At 37.1% G+C, this 18,680-nt stretch overlaps 2 protein-coding genes and 1 long non-coding RNA gene across 3 annotated transcripts; 1 reads left to right on the forward strand and 2 right to left on the reverse strand.

Annotated features, from left to right (window-relative positions):
• Positions 1-4,961: 4,961 nt before the first annotated feature.
• Positions 4,962-6,040, reverse strand: LOC111024155 (small ribosomal subunit protein uS4m). Its single transcript, XM_022301769.2, is given in 4 exon segments — positions 4,962-5,155; positions 5,158-5,961; positions 5,964-6,007; positions 6,009-6,040. Coding segments are annotated over 4 exon segments (1,074 nt in total).
• Positions 6,041-13,996: 7,956 nt separating this feature from the next.
• Positions 13,997-14,584, forward strand: LOC111024153 (Bifunctional inhibitor/lipid-transfer protein/seed storage 2S albumin superfamily protein). Its single transcript, XM_022301767.2, has one exon. The coding sequence runs from the start codon at positions 14,096-14,098 to the stop codon at positions 14,501-14,503; it is 408 nt and encodes a 135-aa protein (XP_022157459.1). The 5' UTR covers positions 13,997-14,095; the 3' UTR covers positions 14,504-14,584.
• Positions 14,585-14,843: 259 nt separating this feature from the next.
• On the reverse strand, positions 14,844-18,222 carry LOC148210425 (uncharacterized). The gene is made up of 2 exons (XR_015792338.1): positions 17,243-18,222; positions 14,844-17,165 (listed from the first exon to the last, which is right to left on the reverse strand). It is a non-coding gene; the product is annotated as an uncharacterized LOC148210425 (long non-coding RNA).
• Positions 18,223-18,680: the final 458 nt, after the last annotated feature.

Consider the following 18,680-nt stretch of genomic DNA (forward strand, 5'->3'; position numbering starts at 1 on the left):
TATCGTATATCAATTATATACTGTTTCAGTTGCATTAAATAACCTTGGATCTTAGTTTATTGGAATATGAATAATGCAAAGAAATAACTCATTATTGAAATAAAATGTTTATTAATTAGAAATACACTAGCTAAGGGCAAAAAACCCAAAATGACTAACTTAGCAACCAGAGAAAAAGTTTTCAAAAAATCTAGACCCTTTTGTTAAGTATATCCCTTAACCATGAATCTAGCCTTATAACGCTCAATAGAACCACCCGCCTTATACTTAACTTTATAAACTCATTTACAACCAATAATGTGCTTACCGATAGGAAGAGGAACGACATTCCAAGTCTTGTTATCCTCCATGGCCGCAAGCTCAATATTCATTACACTACGCCAACGCTCAAAATAAACTACCTGATGATAATATTGTGGCTCAAAATGAGCTGAAACATTAAGGACAAAACTACGATGAGCAGTAGAAAGGCGTGAGTATGAAAGATATTGGTGTAAAGGATAGCGAGAGAAAGATGGAGGTAAGGTAACGCAGAGGCAATCAGACTATAATGGAAAGCTTTCAAATAAGATGGGGCCTTAGAAACACGGGAAGATCAGTGCCGAAGATGTTGTTGGGATTTATGTCCTAAAGCCTCATTATTAATAAATATTTTATTATTTATTTGAAAAATAACTATTTAATTATTTTGATTATATGCAATATTTATTATCCATTTTTATTAAAATCCAAGGTCACAAATGTAATCTTGAATAGTATGTAGTTGACATACAAGAGGATCGTGTTCAAGTTATAACCTAAAGAGTCTATAGTATATAGATATGGTTGGGTGCCTTATTCTGGTAACACTATTGATACTTCCCACATTATAAATGTTACAGATGATTTAATCCAAATCATTCATGTGGAGATATGTGAGTGGGGGTATTATATACAATAAGTTTGTATAAAGCTAGGCCGCGAAACATTTAATCTTTCTTTGTAAATCAGTTAAAAAAGAAAAGGTAAGTATTTCACAGGATGATCATATGCAACTTAATCTTAATCTTGAGGGGCCGTTCAAGCGACAAACTTGCAAGAAGTGGAGTTGAGTAAGAAACTTCACTCCTTGTTTAAGTGAAGAATTTAAAAACTCCAAATTTGAATAGTAAATTCACTATTCAACTCCCCAAATTACTATTCAACTCCTTACTTTATTTTATTTTATCTATTTTCTCTTTCTTGAAATGAGTTCCGCATCAAATCATACATTTTTTCCGTTATCTCTCTTCTCACAATGTGGCCACATGATCTCAAATTTATTGGGTCCCACCATTTTTTTTATTTTGATGGGTTAGACCATTTCTCTTTCTTATATTTTTTTACTACCCTTCTTTCTCCCAATTCTCTTCTAATTTTCAATTATTCAATTTTATTTTTAATTGTTTCGGCTTTACTTCCCTTCATATTCACAATTATAAAATTTTCTAAATGTAATCCAAATATATTTTTTAATTCATAGATGTACATAGTTTTCAATTATTATAGATTATATGAATTATAAATCAATTTTATGTATACGTAGTTTTTTTTTAAAGATATGTATATCCAGTTATGTCTTGATATAAAAGAAATTTTAAAATGTCAAACTTAAATAATTAAATTGAAATATTTGATGAAATCAAATTAATCAAGTCCTTAAATAATCTTAATTCTTGTTCTCTCTTATACATGTTTAATAATTATAGTATGTAAAAATATACAATTTTAAACGAGGGCCTTAAAATAAGAATAATAATTTATTTTGAATTTATAAAGATAAAGATACTTAATTTCAAGTAAAGAAATATTAAAATAAAATAATATATATATTTTTTAAATGGATCATTTTCAAAATAACAAAATAAATTGTATTGTATTTTGAACTTATTAAAATAAAATCTATATTAAAAAATGTTTAATTTTTAATTTAAACACAATCAAAATAACAAATATAGATGTATGATTTATTCTTTTTGAGTTTAGTCAATTAAAATAATATAAATATGTATGATTTTATTTTTAATATAGTGAATTTAAAAGAGCAAGAAAATCTCTTTTAATTTTAAGGTAATCAAATTAAAATAACAAAAAGTATTAAAAAAAATAATGTAATTTTTAAACTTGTTTTAATAAATTTTTAAGATTAGGCCATAGAAATAATTGAAATATATAATATATAATTGTAATCATCACCCATTTAATTAAAAAAATTATCATAAAATAATATAACTTAACATTTAAATTTTAGAATTGACATAAACAAATTTAAATCAAAATTTATTAGAATCTAACACTAATTGTAATTTTAATAAAAAAGAAAAAAAACTAACATAAATCTAATTTACACAACTACAGACTTAATACCTCTCCAACTTTGTTTCAAAAAATAAAAAAACTATGCAGCTTGAACACAACACAGACTTCAAAACTCCAGATTATGAAACTCTGCCATTGAACACAGATTAAACAACTCCAGACTAATTAACTCCCCAGATTTAACAACTGCACTATGCGGCTTGAACGACTTTTGATATGATGTCCTTTGATTTGTGGCTCTGGTTCGTAGAACTCATCGAAGAGCCCAATATCGTAGTGGTTGTGGGCCCTCACAAAATTCTTTCTTCTTGAACATGCAAAATCAATTTTTAGTACTTTTAATAGGAAGTTAAAAATGAGTGTCTTCTGCGTGCTTTGTTCCCCATAAAGGAATAACAACTTTGTCTTGATTGACCTCTCAAAACAAAGTTGGCAGTCAACCCAATCTATGAGTAGGTACTTCTCACCTAGTTCCTCAATGTCGTACTCATTGGGGTCACCATGCTCCTTCAGATATTTTTGTATCCTTTCGGGTACAGTGCTTTCTATATCACGCAATATCTTGAAAGACTCAAAAACCTCTTTTATCCTCCAGTTAAGATCCTCGTTTTCACAAGGTCATCCCTATACACTTGGTACCAATCTTCTAACCCCTCGAGACTTTCTAAGACTAAACTTTGGTTTGCCCTATTCCGTGCTAAGGCAATTTCCAACAATTGATATATATTATATTGCCTCCATATGGCAAGGTTATTCATCTTTCTTCATAATGTAAGCACACACAGTTCCCCACCCTTTGTGGAATTTCACATACCTCATTCTCCCCTCCTGCTCTGGGAATCCTGCCCTTATCTTTTTCGTGGTCGTATGCTTTAAGGCATCTTTTGCTATGAGTCCCGCATGAAAATGGTCTCCACTCTCCTCGTGTGATTTCTTTACTACCACAATAACGCGACTCTCGAAGACGCCTCTTATCCTATCTGCAACATGATGCTTCTATATCTCTGGTCTCATATCAGCATGAGTCAAGGTTAGAAGCACATATTTCCTTGTTGTACTAGTTCTTGCTTTCATTTCGATTTTGATTCCTTTTTAAAACCCCCATTTTGTTTTCCTTTTTACTACTAGATCTTTCAATGCACGATTATATCCTTTCTCGTCCTGATACCCGAGTGAGGGGCCCCTGCGACAACTGGGGGCCTGAACGTTCCTTTATACACTGAGAGTTTTTTAAGGGACTCTGACTTATTGTTTGCACAGGGATCATCAATCTCCATAATGACCAGACCAAGCCAAAGCCATGCCAACCTACGCCTTTTCCCACCGTCACTGCCATCTCACAACTTGGATTCGAACCAATCAAGCGACTTGCCCTTTAGTAGATAATGAGTGGGTCTGTCGTCCTCCTCATTATAGGCCTCCTAAAATCAATAGAATTTTGTCGGAATACATCTTGTCTTTTCACCTTAGTATTCCTATGCATAGTTAGTACTATAGCCCCAATCATGGCTACTAATAAAATCAGACTAGAAACCAAAAACTAGACGGAATAGTAGGTATAAAGTAAATTGCTCAATGTTTCCAAATTAGTCCAACTTCATACCATTCCGGCATAAACCGTATATCTAAGAGAGGTCGTATTTATTTGGGTTGGTAGTAATGGAATTGTTTCATTATCTAAAATGAAGAACATTTCCCACCAAAAGATCAGTCCAATAATACCACACACTGGTAAATAGCGAAAGACTTCTTTGTGAATCTCCGCTATTTGAATATGGAACATCATAACAACGAATAGGAATGAAACGGCTATAGCTCTTATACGAACTACTACGAAGATCATAGCGAAGAAGTCGAGACCTAACAAAAGAAGTAAACCTGAAGTGTTGCGAAAGACTGGGATGAGAAACAAAACAGAATGTACCTGATTTTTAGCACGTACAACCATCAAACCAGAGACCAAAGCTGGGCTCGACAAAACAGAAAGTATCATGGTACGTCGTCCTTCCCTAAAATGAAACATTCATGCTGGAGCAAGAACTAGCATGAAAGTCGATCTATTACGACCAGTGCGGTTGTTCGTATTTCATTTCCTTCTTAGAAGCACTCGCTGAGTTACTTACGGAATCTAAAATCTCTCTCGACGCCGAGAATTTGTGATGTTTCCAAGTCGATCAGAGGTTCGGCTTGCTTCTCCCCTACCTTTTAGCGTTCTAGGCCCCTGAAAAAAGAAAGAAACCCGAAATCAAAAATAAAGAAGAGAAATTAGGCCATGTTTCCTGAGAGAAGTCGTCTTCTCCCAAGCCAACCGTCTTCTACTTTTAGTCGACTGCTCTATGATGGGCTTCCCCGTTCCCTGGGCTCTGCTTGCTCGTCTACGCTCCGACCCTGCAAGAATAATAGAAAAATTCTCTTTCCTTGCCTGCATTAATATTTCAAACTTGTTGCAAAAAAAAGGCAATCAATCAAAAAAACGGAAATAGTGAATCAACATCTATATGGATCCTTATCTTTGTCTCTATCCACAGAGATACCGAGACATATGGATAGAAATCGATCTATGAATCGATCTAGACGAGACTCGAGACGGATAGAGATGTCCCTGTGAGTGACTATGTCGATCTTTATATGTTTTGGCCACGTCTGTTTCCGCTCCGAAGAGGAGGGTTTTGATCTTTCAATCTTATGTCGTGAGGGATGTGACCTATGTTAGGTCCATAAGATACCACAACTTTTAGTGTTCTATGATTCACCTCCGAATAATGAGTAGGTAGTTCGATCCTTTTGATTTTGCTCTTCATAGTAAACTAATGGGGGATGCGGAGCAATAGGTTGAATTACTATATAAAGAAGAGTTGTAAACTATAGGACTTCTTGTTCGAGTAAGAAGATTTCAGTTTTTCTCGTTCCTTCTATTCGATAAGAATATGGATTTAAAATGATACAAATTCCTCTTCATTCAGTTGTGCTCAGCGAAGGAACTGCCTAAAGATACTTTTTCCGATCCAAACTTCTTTGTTATTTCTAAGTCTTCTTTTTGCATAGAAGAATGCAACTGTTGCAAAAACCGAGATTTTAGTAGTAGGCGGCATCCCCTCTTAGTTTTGAGTAGGTGGAACCATTCTGTTTTAGTTCTTCTCCACATTCTTACCGGGTGATCCAAGAATTTTCCTATGATTTTTTCAACTGATATTTCGATATAGAAAGATCTTCTTATTTCTTCACCGCGGACTCTCGTGTCATTTTCTTGAAAAGATATTAGATCACCGTGGGACACTTTAAAATGAGTAATGCTTACCATTCCTTTATTCACACAAACCCTTCGATGACTTATCGGTTGCCTTGCTTGAGGAATAGTTCCACTAAAATGGAGATTAATCGGAATAACGTCCGATCTTGTTTCTGGATTGAGTGGAAAAGGGATATAAGAAGTTCGTTATGTTCCTCTGTGCATCTCTATGATGGGTAAATCCCCATGAAAAAGGGGCAACTTTGGTGTAGTTTGTGATTGGATGTAACTATTAAGATTTTCTCTCAGATAAATCTTTCTCTTAATAGATATCTTCTTGTTTCTCAATTTTCGAAGAATGCAGCGTTGTATTATTGTAAGTTCTCTGTTTTGAAATTTCCTAAAAGTAGACTACAGGTTTGAAATCTTAATGAGGCAAGGCATATCTTGTTGAATCAGTCTTTTTCGCCACATCGCGTATAATGGGAATCGAACCCCCTCTACAGCTGGCAAGCGGATGGAGAATGTTCGAGATACTTCGATCCAGCCACTTTTTAGGAGTTGGTTTTGGCTTACCCCTTTCTCTAATAAGAAGGTAAGTTTCTAAAGCTCCTTCCTTCAGCTGGTACGCAGGAGCGCACTTCCGTTTTCCCTAACCTATATAAGGGGGTGTAATGAATAGAGATCTCCCGCCAGCTGTCTTCTCTTCTTATCACTTCACTTCGTTCGAGAGATCTGATCTCATCGGATCTCGCCAGGTCGGACGAAGGGGAAGGAAGGGATGGGTGATCCAGGAACAGCAACGAGAGAGGGATCGTAGCCCCCTTTTCCCTCTTCCTCACGCCTATTTGTTCTCCCGGCCTCGAAAAGATGTGGAACTCTTTTTTTTTAAATAAAAGATGAATAGATAGGGCCATCATACATTCCAGAATATTGTAAAGAAATAGACTCTTTTCGTCCCCGCCTGCCTAAGGACTTATGTGTATGTTTTGGAATAGGGATGTTTGCCTTTTGTAACAAGTGGACCCATGATACGGACTAATAGATGTTCATACTCTTACCCGAAAGTAAGATATATTCATAGTTGGCCAATCCCCCACGGCTTCTTGCTTTTCATGAATGTGTCTCCCCCTTTGCTTATCTGAGTTTGACCCGCTTTTGACTCTGCTTGATTCTGACTCCCTATGAGCCATTTGACGACCTTACTTTTTCGAAGGGTCGACGGGACGTGGGAGCCTCAGCTCATGCATCAGTTTACCGAAATCACCTCCGCTATCCCACTTCCTTCTATTCAAAAAGGCGAGCTGCCCTTAATTAAACAAAAAGGCCAAATTCGGGAGCTCCTCTTGATATATTACATAAGCCCTCAAGTAGGTAACCCCTAAAGGCGAACTCTGCCACTTTTTAGGACTTGGTTTTGGCTTGCCTCTTTCTATGTTATTAGTAAAGCGCTAACGAGCAAGAAAACGAATGTACTAACGCCTTTACACCGTCGACGATAATACTCTAATAAGGTCGTCGTATTAGAGTCGACGGCTTTCGTGCAGCTCAATCACTTGCTTTGTTCGAGAGTAAGGGGCCCTTTCAATAAGGCTCGCATAAGGGCGCTCAAGTTTTTTGGCTTTCTTCACTCTACTAGCCTTGATTGGCGCATGAAAGTACCAAGGTGCGTCTGCTGGTATCGTATATAAGAGAAAGGCTGCATTTAGGAGTGATCTTTCCCTCTTCTTTAAGCCAATTGTGATCTCACTTTTGAAAGAGAGTATCGACGTGCTTAGTAGCACGTAAACAGAACACGTAGCTCCATAGCGGAACTAGTCACTGGCTACAGGATTCTTTCTTACCGGACCGGAGGTAGCCGAGAATGTTATGTCAAAAGGACCAATGATAATGAAGGAGAAGAAAGAAGGAATATGAGCTAGCCTGCCCTTTTTAGTCGAGTATGGACGGAATCGAATGATTACGATCTTGACAATGAGACAAAGCCAAGAGGGGAGAGCACTTAGACAATTCACTTTTAGTACAGGAAAGTCTACTGGTAATAATTCCTCAAGGCATATTACGGCTTTCACCGAGGGGGTGGATCGAAGCGATTGCAGCGAAGAATTGATCTGAAACGAAGCACTTCATTTATGGGCATTGTAGAAAGAATAGAATATGACCCTAATCGTTCTTCTCGGATCGCTTTATGAGACCTCTTTTTCTTCCTCCTCATACTGCATTTCGGGAGCGGACTGTTGGGGAGTTTCGAGGGAACCCCAGGTCTCATTAGGCTGGCGGGCGGAAGCGAGTCTTCTTCAGCCCTGCAAGTACTGCTCGACTTGTTTCGAAACGAGGAAGGTGAAAATCAAGTAAATACCTTTCGAGTTTCGCCTTCACCCTTCTGTGCACCCGCCTTAGGCGAGGCCGATCCCACGGCTAATTGTTGCTACAAAGGTCGTGTAGCAGCTTCCGGCTTTACCCACGGATCCTGCCAGTTCTTGGGGCCGTCCAACCCCTATCAAAACCACAATCAACAACCGAGGGCGGCTCAAGAGGCGTTGCCGGAGGTGCAGCACCGCCGGAAGTTCCACACCCCGATCCCCTGAGGCACTTCGAAGGAAAATTCATACGTTAGTAACGCAGCAACTACGTGAAGAGTGTGAAAGAGGGCGAGTGCGGCCCTCACTTTCCAGAAATGAGAAATATGTATTCGAAAATAGCCAATAACATTCTTTCTCATGATCTGGAAATATCTGTGGAGATGGATTTCGAACCCCTCCATGAATGGATGGAGCAGATTAGGGATAATCCTAAAATCTACTAAAAAGTCTTTTGGCAGAATACGGCTACAAAAAAAAAAAAAAGGTTTCCTCTCCTCGAGGAGTCGAGCTGCCTATCTTCTTCTCGCCTTTTTTTCTTGATTCTTTTCAGTATGCCGCTCTGCGGGAAAGAAAACCAAGTGGGCTGTAGTGATGTCAGAAGTGCTATATGAGGACTTTTAATCTCATTATGACTTGGACGTTCAGAATCGATTTTTTCTCAATCAGAATAGTAGAAAGCATTACAAGAGATATATACCCCTTTTGAAATCGCCACGCAAAGACGGACGTTCAGAAAGCTTATCGAGAAAGTCAATCGATCTTTTTAGTGGGGAGGAATAGTGCGGGAAAAGAGTGAGACCAAGCCGAGGAGAGTAAGCCCTTCCCACATGTAAAGTTGAATAAATGAATGCAGCCTCAACCTGCGCCTTTCATTTTAGGCCGCCGATGGTGCAGAACGCACTAATCCGTGACCAACAAGTTTTCCGAAACCAAACTGAAGAGAATTGTTACTTTACAAAAATGCCTGGTGAAAATAAATGAAAGAAGAAAGGTCCATTTTCCCACGTAGTTCGTCGGTCAAACCAACGAGATTATCCTCTCAAAGTAATAGAGAGATCTTTTTCTAGTTAGACTTCTATCAATGCAATGAAAGAATCATCCCTTCCTATTTTTTTGTCCTGTCAGATAGAAAGAAAATGAGACCCCAAAGAGCCCTTCTTTACCAGTTTAGTGGGTAGGGGTGAAGGGGGGTTTACATACAACCGAGGCAAAGTGGTTTATGAATGAATCTTAGAGGCATTCTTATCATTTGGTATATCCAAGTCCATGGCCTATTTCGGGTTCACTCGAAGCTTTGGCAACCACCGTAGGAGGTGTGATGTACATGCACTCATTTCAAGGGGGTGCAACACTTCTAAGTTTGGGCCTCATATTTATCCTATATACCATGTTTGTATGGTAGCGCGATGTTCTACGTGGGTAAAACGGACTTTTGACCCAGTTGTAATTTTCGAACAACTTGTGAAGTGTGCAACTTCGGATTTATAGTGAAGTAACCTTGGGTTAGTGAATGAAAATTAATTAATTAATGAGTTTCATTAATTAATTTTGTACTATTGGAGCTTATAAACTATAGGTTCATAAGGTAGCAAATTCTGGTATGATATTGTTCGTTTTGGGCATAGCTCTCACGGCTTTGCTTTTGGTTCCATCCAAAAGGCTTCATACCAATTGAGATAATTGTCCTATCTTATATACCCATGATCATTCATTTCTCTAGCCAATGTGGGACTTTGTTTGCAACCATCTTACAAACCCAACAATCTTCCCCTCGAACAAAGTACCACCGAGCCTCTCCACAAGTAATCACTTATCGGTCTACTCTCGGAGACCAGAACAAGAGCTTGCTCTTCTCCAAAGCTCCAGGCATACCTTGATAGAGCACACCCACGGATTACACCATGACCACACCTTCCGAGGCTCACCACTTCTTTGTTCGACACTCGAGAATTCATCGATACAGCTAGGTTTAGACCATGGCTCTGATATCACTTGTTAAGGACAATGGTACCTCTCGTACCCCACGTATCTCCACAATGGTATGATATTGTCTGCTTGGGCATAGCCCTCACAATGGGATCTGGCCAAGATCGATGAGCCAAAAGTGTCACGATCTTGAGGGGCATGTTATGGATCTCAAATTTAAAAGAAATGTGACCTTAAAATAGTTTATAATAGACATGAGCTACTCCTCTCATAGCCAATTCGTTTTGAGATTGAACCCATGAATATTGATATGGTATCAGAGCCCAAAATGCTCAAACGAGCAACTAGTCTAAAAATGGGATTCGGCCAAGATCGATGAGTCAAAAGAGCCACGATCTTGAGACGGCATGTTAAGGATCTCACATTGAAAAGAGAGAGGATCTAACAATAGGTTTATAATAGACATGAGCTACTCCTCTAATTGCCAATTGGTTTTAAGATGGAACCTCATGAATATTGATATATAGTAACAAGATTAGCATGTGCAATTTGGACGATACGAAATTAATTCCACCCACAAAGAGTTAATCTTAGTAAAATACATACCTACAAATTCCTGATTCTGAGTGCAATTTGTATGTGGCTAAAGAGGTATTTCAGCGACAATAAATATTAGGCATGTCGCTGAAACAAAGTTTTAGAGACGTTTTCCTTAAACTGTCGCTAAAAAAACGCTGCAAAAACCCCAATTTCTTGTAGTGGCTCGTTTAATCTGAAAATTTTGTAGAACATTTTTGCTTTGAAATGATCTTGAAGGTCCAACCAAATTTCATGAGCAGAGTTCGAAAAAATAATACTAGCAGTTTGCTTTCGAAACATAATTTAATATCCAAGAAATAACAACGTTATTATTTCTGATCCAAGCAAGAAGAGTGAACCAGTAGGTCATGGAAGAGAACCATCAATCAAACTGAGTTTGTTCTTTACGGATAATCCAATGATCACAAGACGACTCCAAAACATGTAATTGCCTTCTGTAAGGAGCTAAGTAACTAAAGCCAAGCTCGTATTATTGTGATGCAAGAAATATGGATTGGTGTAAGCCTATGTAAGAACCGAAGTAGCCGAAGAAGAAGATGCAGCTGGAATTGGAGTAATCAGAATTGGCATTGAATCATATGGAATGATCCGCTGTTGAACAAAATGAATAATATCTTTCAAAGTCATGATTATGATGGACAGAGTGCGCAAAACAAGCACCCAAGAAATTTTCTAAAAAGCTCTGATACATATTAGAATAAAAAAGATAAAATGTGGTAACGAACCAAAGAAAAATGGCTCAATATGGAATATTAATCAACTGATTTGAATATTAACCAACTAATTACAAATCTAACTAATGTCAATAATAATCAAAACAAAATCTGAAAAAGTATTTACAACTTTTTAAATCTTAAAATATAAAAATATATAAGATTTTATATAAAATCAAAACAAAATAAAAATAAAAATGTAATAGATAAGATTCTATTTGTATATACAATTAATTGCATTTCACATTATAAATAAAATTGCTCAGATTTTTTATTTTTTATTTTTTTATTTTTTGCAAAGGAATTGCTCAGATTTTAATTGTGCAACTTTGTATCTGTCAATAGTCAATAAGTAGTAATTTATCATATTATTTTGCTAAAAAAAACAATTATCATATTTATATATTGTTATGTATAAAAATAATACTATTATCTTCCACGGTGAAAGGGGTCAATATTGAATATATTATATGACATGTTAAATGTTACAACTATAAATTATGAAAAATGAGTTACAACTATGCATGTTGTTAAAAAAAAAAAAATGAATATATGCATAGTTAATATTAATCAAATAAGAAATATTAAGTTATTTGTTCCGATAATATTTACCGTATATGAAAAACTATTTACATGTAAGTATTTTTATTAACACAGTCAACATTTGGTTTTACTCAAAAAACCCATCATATCTTGGTTTTACTCAAAAACCTTATATCGATATTGTCCGCTTTATACATAAGTCTCACGATTTTACTTTTTGTTTCACTTAAAATGTCTTATACCAATAGAAATCATAGATCACTACCTTTACTAACCAATGTGAGACTTTGTTTGCATTTTCCTTACAAATTCAAGAGTACGCAGTTCGATCACTCTCGAGGGATTGCTAGCTTCTTCCAAAACTCTACACAAATAGAGATTGCACATACCTAAAAAGAGAATAACATCGATAAGAATTTGAAAATACATCTTCATTGTAAAGAGTAGTGAAGTTCACGACATGTATATACTTACCTTTACCAGTCCATCTATGTTTAGATGTAATAGCTTCTTCTCTTATTTTAGGAAATAAAGAAGAAAACAACTTAACATAAAACAAGTTCCGAAAAAACTAGATTGTCCAGCCACGAGGGAGTTCGACAACTCCATTCTTCCCTCAAATCGTTTTCTATTGCTCGCCTGGCTAAACCATGAGCCAACTTATTTGCCTCTCGACCGATATGTCTTATTGAAACTATTTCCATACCTTCCATCATCTGTCAAATTTCTTTTAAGAGTCAAATAATTTCAGTTTGATCTTGACACTGTCTATGAAGTAGATGAAACGCTTTGAGGGAGTCGGATTCCAAGTGAATTGATCGACGGTGTTTTTGTCGAATCGCATACAATCCCTCACAAATAGCCATCACCTCTAGGTAAGTAATATTTCTTTCCTCTCTTTTAATTTTACAGCATGCTCTAATGACTTCTCCCTTCTCGTCTCTTAAAATCCAGTCAATCCCCCTGGTGTTTGTATCTGCTCACCATGCTGCATCTGTATTTAATTTCCATGAATTTGACGTGGGAGATTTCCATCAGGCTCCTATATTGTCTCCAATTCGCCTTGTCAGGTCCATGTTTGTTGACTTTCCTTCTGGATTTGTGTTTCGATTTGCACTGTTGATTATGTATATGTCAATCGCCAATTGAATGTCTCTAGTTTCTGAATGAACACCTTTGAAAATTGATTTGTTACTCATTTCCCAAATCTGCCAAGCTATGATCATGCTTCTTTTACATTCTTCTTCACCAGCCTTATCTATTAACCACTCCCAATACTCTTTTGTGGTCCAGTTTGTCTTGTCAATGTAGAAAAAATTTGCTTCAACAGTAGTGCAATTTACCCATATATCTTTAATTACCTTACATCATTTCCATAGGATATGTTGAGTAGTCTCTTCTTTTTTCCTGAATTCCAACTCGTTGAAATTGCAGTTTGCTCTAGGTTCCTCCAACATTACCATAGACTTGTCAAAAAACCACGATCCATTGTTGATGATCTTGCTAAGAAAATTTTGGCTTGGGGATGATAGATCTAGTGTACATTAGATGAAAATGGAGTGAAGTGGTTGTGTTTTTGTCATTAAAAAAATACTCATCCTCAGCTTTTAGAAATCAATTATGCTAAGTTGTTGTTTTAGATTTTTTTTTTCTTTTTGACAAATTTAGATACTCTATATTTAGATTTATATTCTTAATCACCAATAGAATAGTAGTTTTATTTAGATTTATATTCTTAATCACCAATAGTGGTTTGTGTAAAAATGAAGAGTATATAATGAAAAGATAATATGAAATATGTCATGGATGGATGAGTCAATATTTCCATAGTGCGCAAAAAAAAAAATCAACAAAATATAAATAAAAAAATCAACATAATATCACTAATATATATACAATACGTTAATGTCAATGTTAATATTTTTTTTAACTTATTTTAAAAAGTGCAAATGATTGAAATATTTCTTAAAAATTATTTATTTTTATAACTTTTAAAAGTATGAATCGACATCCATATTTTATCAACATTTTTATAAAATTGAGACATCTATTTAAGAAGTGAAAAAACAAAATTAAGGTTATAAAGAAAAGGCATAATTCATACACTACCCAATTCAGCGTACAAAAGTCCAACAAAGATAAGGTTCTTCTGTTCAATTCTCACATACATTGGGAATTATCCGCAGCCACATATTTGGTGTCTCTGCCAGTGGAGAAAAAAAGCCTCTGGCAATTTGCATTAATGGATGCCATTCACTCATTGCTCCAAAATATCATCTCAACAAAGAACTCAGCCTAACTATGAGCCACAAACTTCACATGGAGAAAAGACTCATATTTATCCATAAATACACCAAACAAAATAACAATTGCTACACACATTGATGCATGAAATGATGGGGCTTAGAGTTTCATGTGCCTTGGCTCTTGCAGTCTTGTTAACCATCCTAGGTTTGGCTTGTGTCTCGTCGGCTAAATCGGGTTGCCCTCCGAAGGTTCGGCCATCGCCTGCTGGTGTCCCTGTGGTGCAGGCCAAGTGCCCAAAAGATACTCTGAAGTTTGGAGTGTGCGGGAGTTGGTTGGGGCTGATAAACGAGCAGATCGGGGCCAAACCAAGCAAGAAATGTTGTAGTTTGTTGACGGGGTTGGCCGATCTCGAGGCTGCATTGTGTTTGTGCACTGCATTGAAGGCGAATGTGTTGGGTGTTGTCAACCTTGATGTGCCTATTGCTCTTAGTTTGCTTGTAAATTCATGTGGGAAAAGTATCCCACAAGGATTTGTTTGTCCCTAGAGAAGTTCTTTTGTTTGCTATTCAAGTTGTGTTTGATGCTTGTGTTCTTTGATTGAATCAAAGTGAATGGAATTTCAAGGATTTTTTTTTTTTTTTTTTTTTTTAAGATTTTAACACAACGAAGGTTATATGTATTAACCAACTGAACTATAACAATTTTAAAAACTCTTAGGGAGTGTTTGGATGGGGACAAGGAGTTATTAGGTTGGAAGTTCTTTAACATGAAGTTGTTTATTATGAGAGTTAATTAGTCTGGAGTTGTTTAATTTGTGTTTAGGTTGCAAATGTATCAATTGAAACGTTTAATTTGTAAAATTTTGTATTAAATGATGCAATAACGTATATCAGCAGGAAGTTTTATTTATTTTATTTTATTTTTGAGAAAAGGAATGTATTAAAACTCTACATTGTTTTGGAAGTCAGTTTTAACACACTGACAGAGAAAAGGGGGAAATAAAGCAAACCACACTCGAGCTCGCCCCAAACCGAAACTTTCCTTTGCAAGTCTATGAGTCACCGAATTCGACTCTCTATAAATATAGTCGAATGAGATTTCCATGAAATTTTCTGCCAAAGCTCGAATATTCGAAACCAATTCATTTGATTCGAGGTAACAGACTTCTCAAGTTTCTCAGCCTCTCACGCTCCTTCGGCTTTAACTCTTGAAAGTAATTTAGGATCCAAAAAACTTTTGCTAAAATATCAGAGACTCCTTGTTTGTATATCATAGCATTTTGTATCATTTCAAATCGCTCAACAAGTAATACTTACTAAAATTGTTTCAGCTTTGGAGAAAGAATGCTGCCACTCTGCCCACCAATCAATAAAGCAATTATTGAAGCAATCTCCACTGACCCTGTTTGGGAACAAACAATTCCGAATCTGTTGTGCCCTTTACACCTCACAAGGGCATGATCTACCGTCTCCACCTTCTTCAAACAAATCGGGCATAAACGTAACACTTCAACACCTTTTCCAAAGAAACAATTTGATTTTTGAAGGCACTTGGATTTTCCATAAATTTTTCCACGAATCCATACTGTTATTGTTGCTTATGGATTGGGCTAGCAACCTCTGATTCGTAGCTAATTTGTAGTTACTTGTGACTGTGTAAAGACCATTTTTAGAATAGTGCAAAGCCCACATATATGCCATATTAATCAAACTAATAGAACTTTCCAGGATTGCTTCCACGTCTGCCTCACACACAACTTGTCTTAATTTGGGCACATCCCACTGATAATATGGAGTTATGAACTCCATCACTTTGGGCATCCACACCGGATCCAAATTCCTAGAAATAAGCTTAAACGTTGATTTCCTCGGAATCTAGGGATCTTCATAGTAGTCAATAGTTGTTTCTGTGCCCACGGCCTTTCTTAGACCACTTGTAAGCAACTCCCTACTCCAAACCATTCCTTGTCAAAAATACGACCAATTAGCTCCACCTTCCGCTGCCAACAAAGAGCTTTCTTGAGCATAAACACCCCGGATTACCTTGGCCACCAAAAGATTTGAAAATTGAATGTACCTCCAAAGTTGCTTAGCAAGGAGTGCCTTATTAAAGAGTTTAAGATCACGAAAGTTCAGGCCACCGAACTCCTTTGGCCAGCACATTTTATCTCAGCTCACCCAATGAATCCATTTCTTAACTTTAGTAGTACCCCACCAAAATCTTGGTATAGTCTTAGAAAGCTCCGAACAAAAAGAAGAGGGCAATTTAAAACAACTCATAACATAAGTAGGTATCGTTTGGGCTACACTTTTTATGAGTACCTCTTTTCCGCCTATTGAAAACAAATTAGATTTCCAGCCCTGCACCAGCTTCCATAATCTATCTTTGACCTTTGCAAAATCCTTGCTCTTGCTTCTCGTGAGGCTCGATGGGATGTCCATGTAGTCTCCCAAAGAAGGAACCAACGACATCCCCATGAATGATTGCCCATATTTCTGAAAATCCAGCTTCACATTTGGAGAGAACCAAATGGCAGATTTATTAAAATTAACGTTTTGGCCTGAAGCTTTTTCATGGTCAAGCAAAATCCTTTTAATGACATATAACTAGGAATCGTTGCCTTACAGAAAGTGAGGCTATCATCTACAAAGAACAAATGAGAGATAGCAGGACAAGACGAGGATAGAGAAATACCTGAATGTGATTCAACTCATGAGCCCTTTGAAAGGCTGCAAAAAGGGCTTCCGCGCAAATAATAAAAGGGTAAGGAGATAGGAGATCCTTTTGTCTTTCCCTGGGATAAACGTAGATTGAGTCTCCGAGATAACATTTTTTAGGACATTTTTCAACCTGTTTGCAATGACCTTCGAATTAATTTTATAGGAAACATTGCAAAGACTGATTGGCCTATAAGCTATCAACCTCCTAGGATGTTTAGTCTTTGGAATAAGAGCAATAAGAGTAGAGTTCTAGTCCTTTATCGAGCAATGACCATTTAAGATATCAAGGCAATTTGCTACTGTCTTACTCCCCAGTGTCGTCCAGTAACGCTGATAGAAAAGAGCGGGAAATCCATCTGGACCAGGAGCCTTTGTGGGGTGCATCTGCTTCAAAGCTCTCTCAATTTCACTACTCTCAAAAGACGCCAACAACTTCCCATTCATCTCCTCAATCACTATGCAAGGAAAATTCTGTTCAAAGATTCTTCTGTAGGATATGAAGAAGTGAAAATATTATGAAAATAAGAGATAAACCTTTTTTCCACCAAAGACGTATCTTCTTACCATTGGTTATCATCAAGCTCCACTCATCGAATGAAATTCTTCTGCCTTCTCAGAGAAGCCCACTTATGAAACCATTTGGTGTTCCTATCCCCCCCACTTTAATCAGTTTTCTCTTGACCTTTGCTTCCAATAGATTTCTTCTGTTTCAAGTAACACATCCAGCTCCCACTCCCATTCATGAATAAGCTTGAAATACCAGGGAGGGGGCTTTGAGTACACTCGGGCGAAGGAAGAACGCAGATAGGAAATCTGGTTCTTGAACTCTTTGTTGAAATTTCTTCCCCACTCCTCCAAAGCTGCAACACACTTCTTCAAACATACATCCAAATGTTGATTGCCTTGAGACGCCTCCCAACTTCTTGCCTCAGTAATAATGTTTCCACATCTTGTGTCACTAGTCCAAGCTTCCTCAAATTTGAAAGCAGCCTTCCTCCACGGGCCTATAAACTGTTTCGAACAAAGTTAACATAATGGGCCTATGGTCAGACTTGGCCCAATCATGATGAAACACTCTTAAAGTTTTCGAGAGACAACTGAACGCCTCATTGCCTAGAAAACGATCCAATCTTTCACAGATCTGTTCCTGCTGACGTCTCCGGTTGCACCACGTAAAACTAGAGTCCTGGAAGCCCAAGTCCTGAAGACAACAATCATCGAGAGCTTCACGAAAATGGTTCATTTGAGATTGATATTTGTCGTTGCCACCCACTTTCTCCTCTGTTGGTAAAATCTCATTCAAGTCGCCTCCCACAACCCAAGCAAAATGATCCGAATTATAAAGCCGTCTGATTAGCTCCCAAGTAGCATGCCGATTATGTCTCTTCGGGCTGCCATAAATCCCCGAGAAGCAGAACTGTTTATTGTTCCAGCTGATGTTTGAGTCATTATGTCTCTCGGCGAGGCTGCATTGCAGCCTCTGCCGTTGCTTTATTTTCTTTGTCAGTTCGTTAACTATCCGCTTCAACTTCTTTGGGCTGCTATTGTAATCCTCTCCTGCCTCTTCTCTTTTTTTCTCACTCTTTTTGCTAGAGCCCACTATGGGGGAAAATTAGGCCGGCGCCATTCTTTTCCCTTGCCTCACTGACTTCGGCCTGCTCCCTGTTGTTGCAAACGGGTTTGGAATCGCCACCAACCAACCATCCGCGATGTGTGATTCTAAAAATAAAAAAGGTCTGCGAAAGGAGTCGGTTGAGTGTACGGAAGGTAAGGGCAAGCAAAGAATCGAACATGGGTCATAAAAATTTATCTTGAAACATCTAACCATTGTGCAATACACTGACATACAAACTTTAATTACTTTTTAATACAACAAAACGTTTAATTTATTTTTTAAAACAAAAAAAAACTTTAAACCAAATCTTTTACTTTAAAAATCAAACATTTTTTACCACTTTGCCATTTGAAAATCATAGGTTAAAAAATATGTTTAGTCCCTGTA

The sequence above is a fragment of the Momordica charantia genome (genome assembly GCF_013281855.1).
Source record: "Momordica charantia cultivar OHB3-1 chromosome 7 unlocalized genomic scaffold, Mcharantia_2.0 BLBB01000007.1, whole genome shotgun sequence".
NCBI classification, from domain to species: domain Eukaryota; kingdom Viridiplantae; phylum Streptophyta; class Magnoliopsida; order Cucurbitales; family Cucurbitaceae; genus Momordica; species Momordica charantia.

Excerpts from the sequence above, each read along its gene's own strand:
- LOC111024153 (XM_022301767.2), top strand. The coding sequence starts at position 14,096 with ATGCATGAAATGATGGGGCTTAGAGTTTCATGTGCCTTGGCTCTTGCA.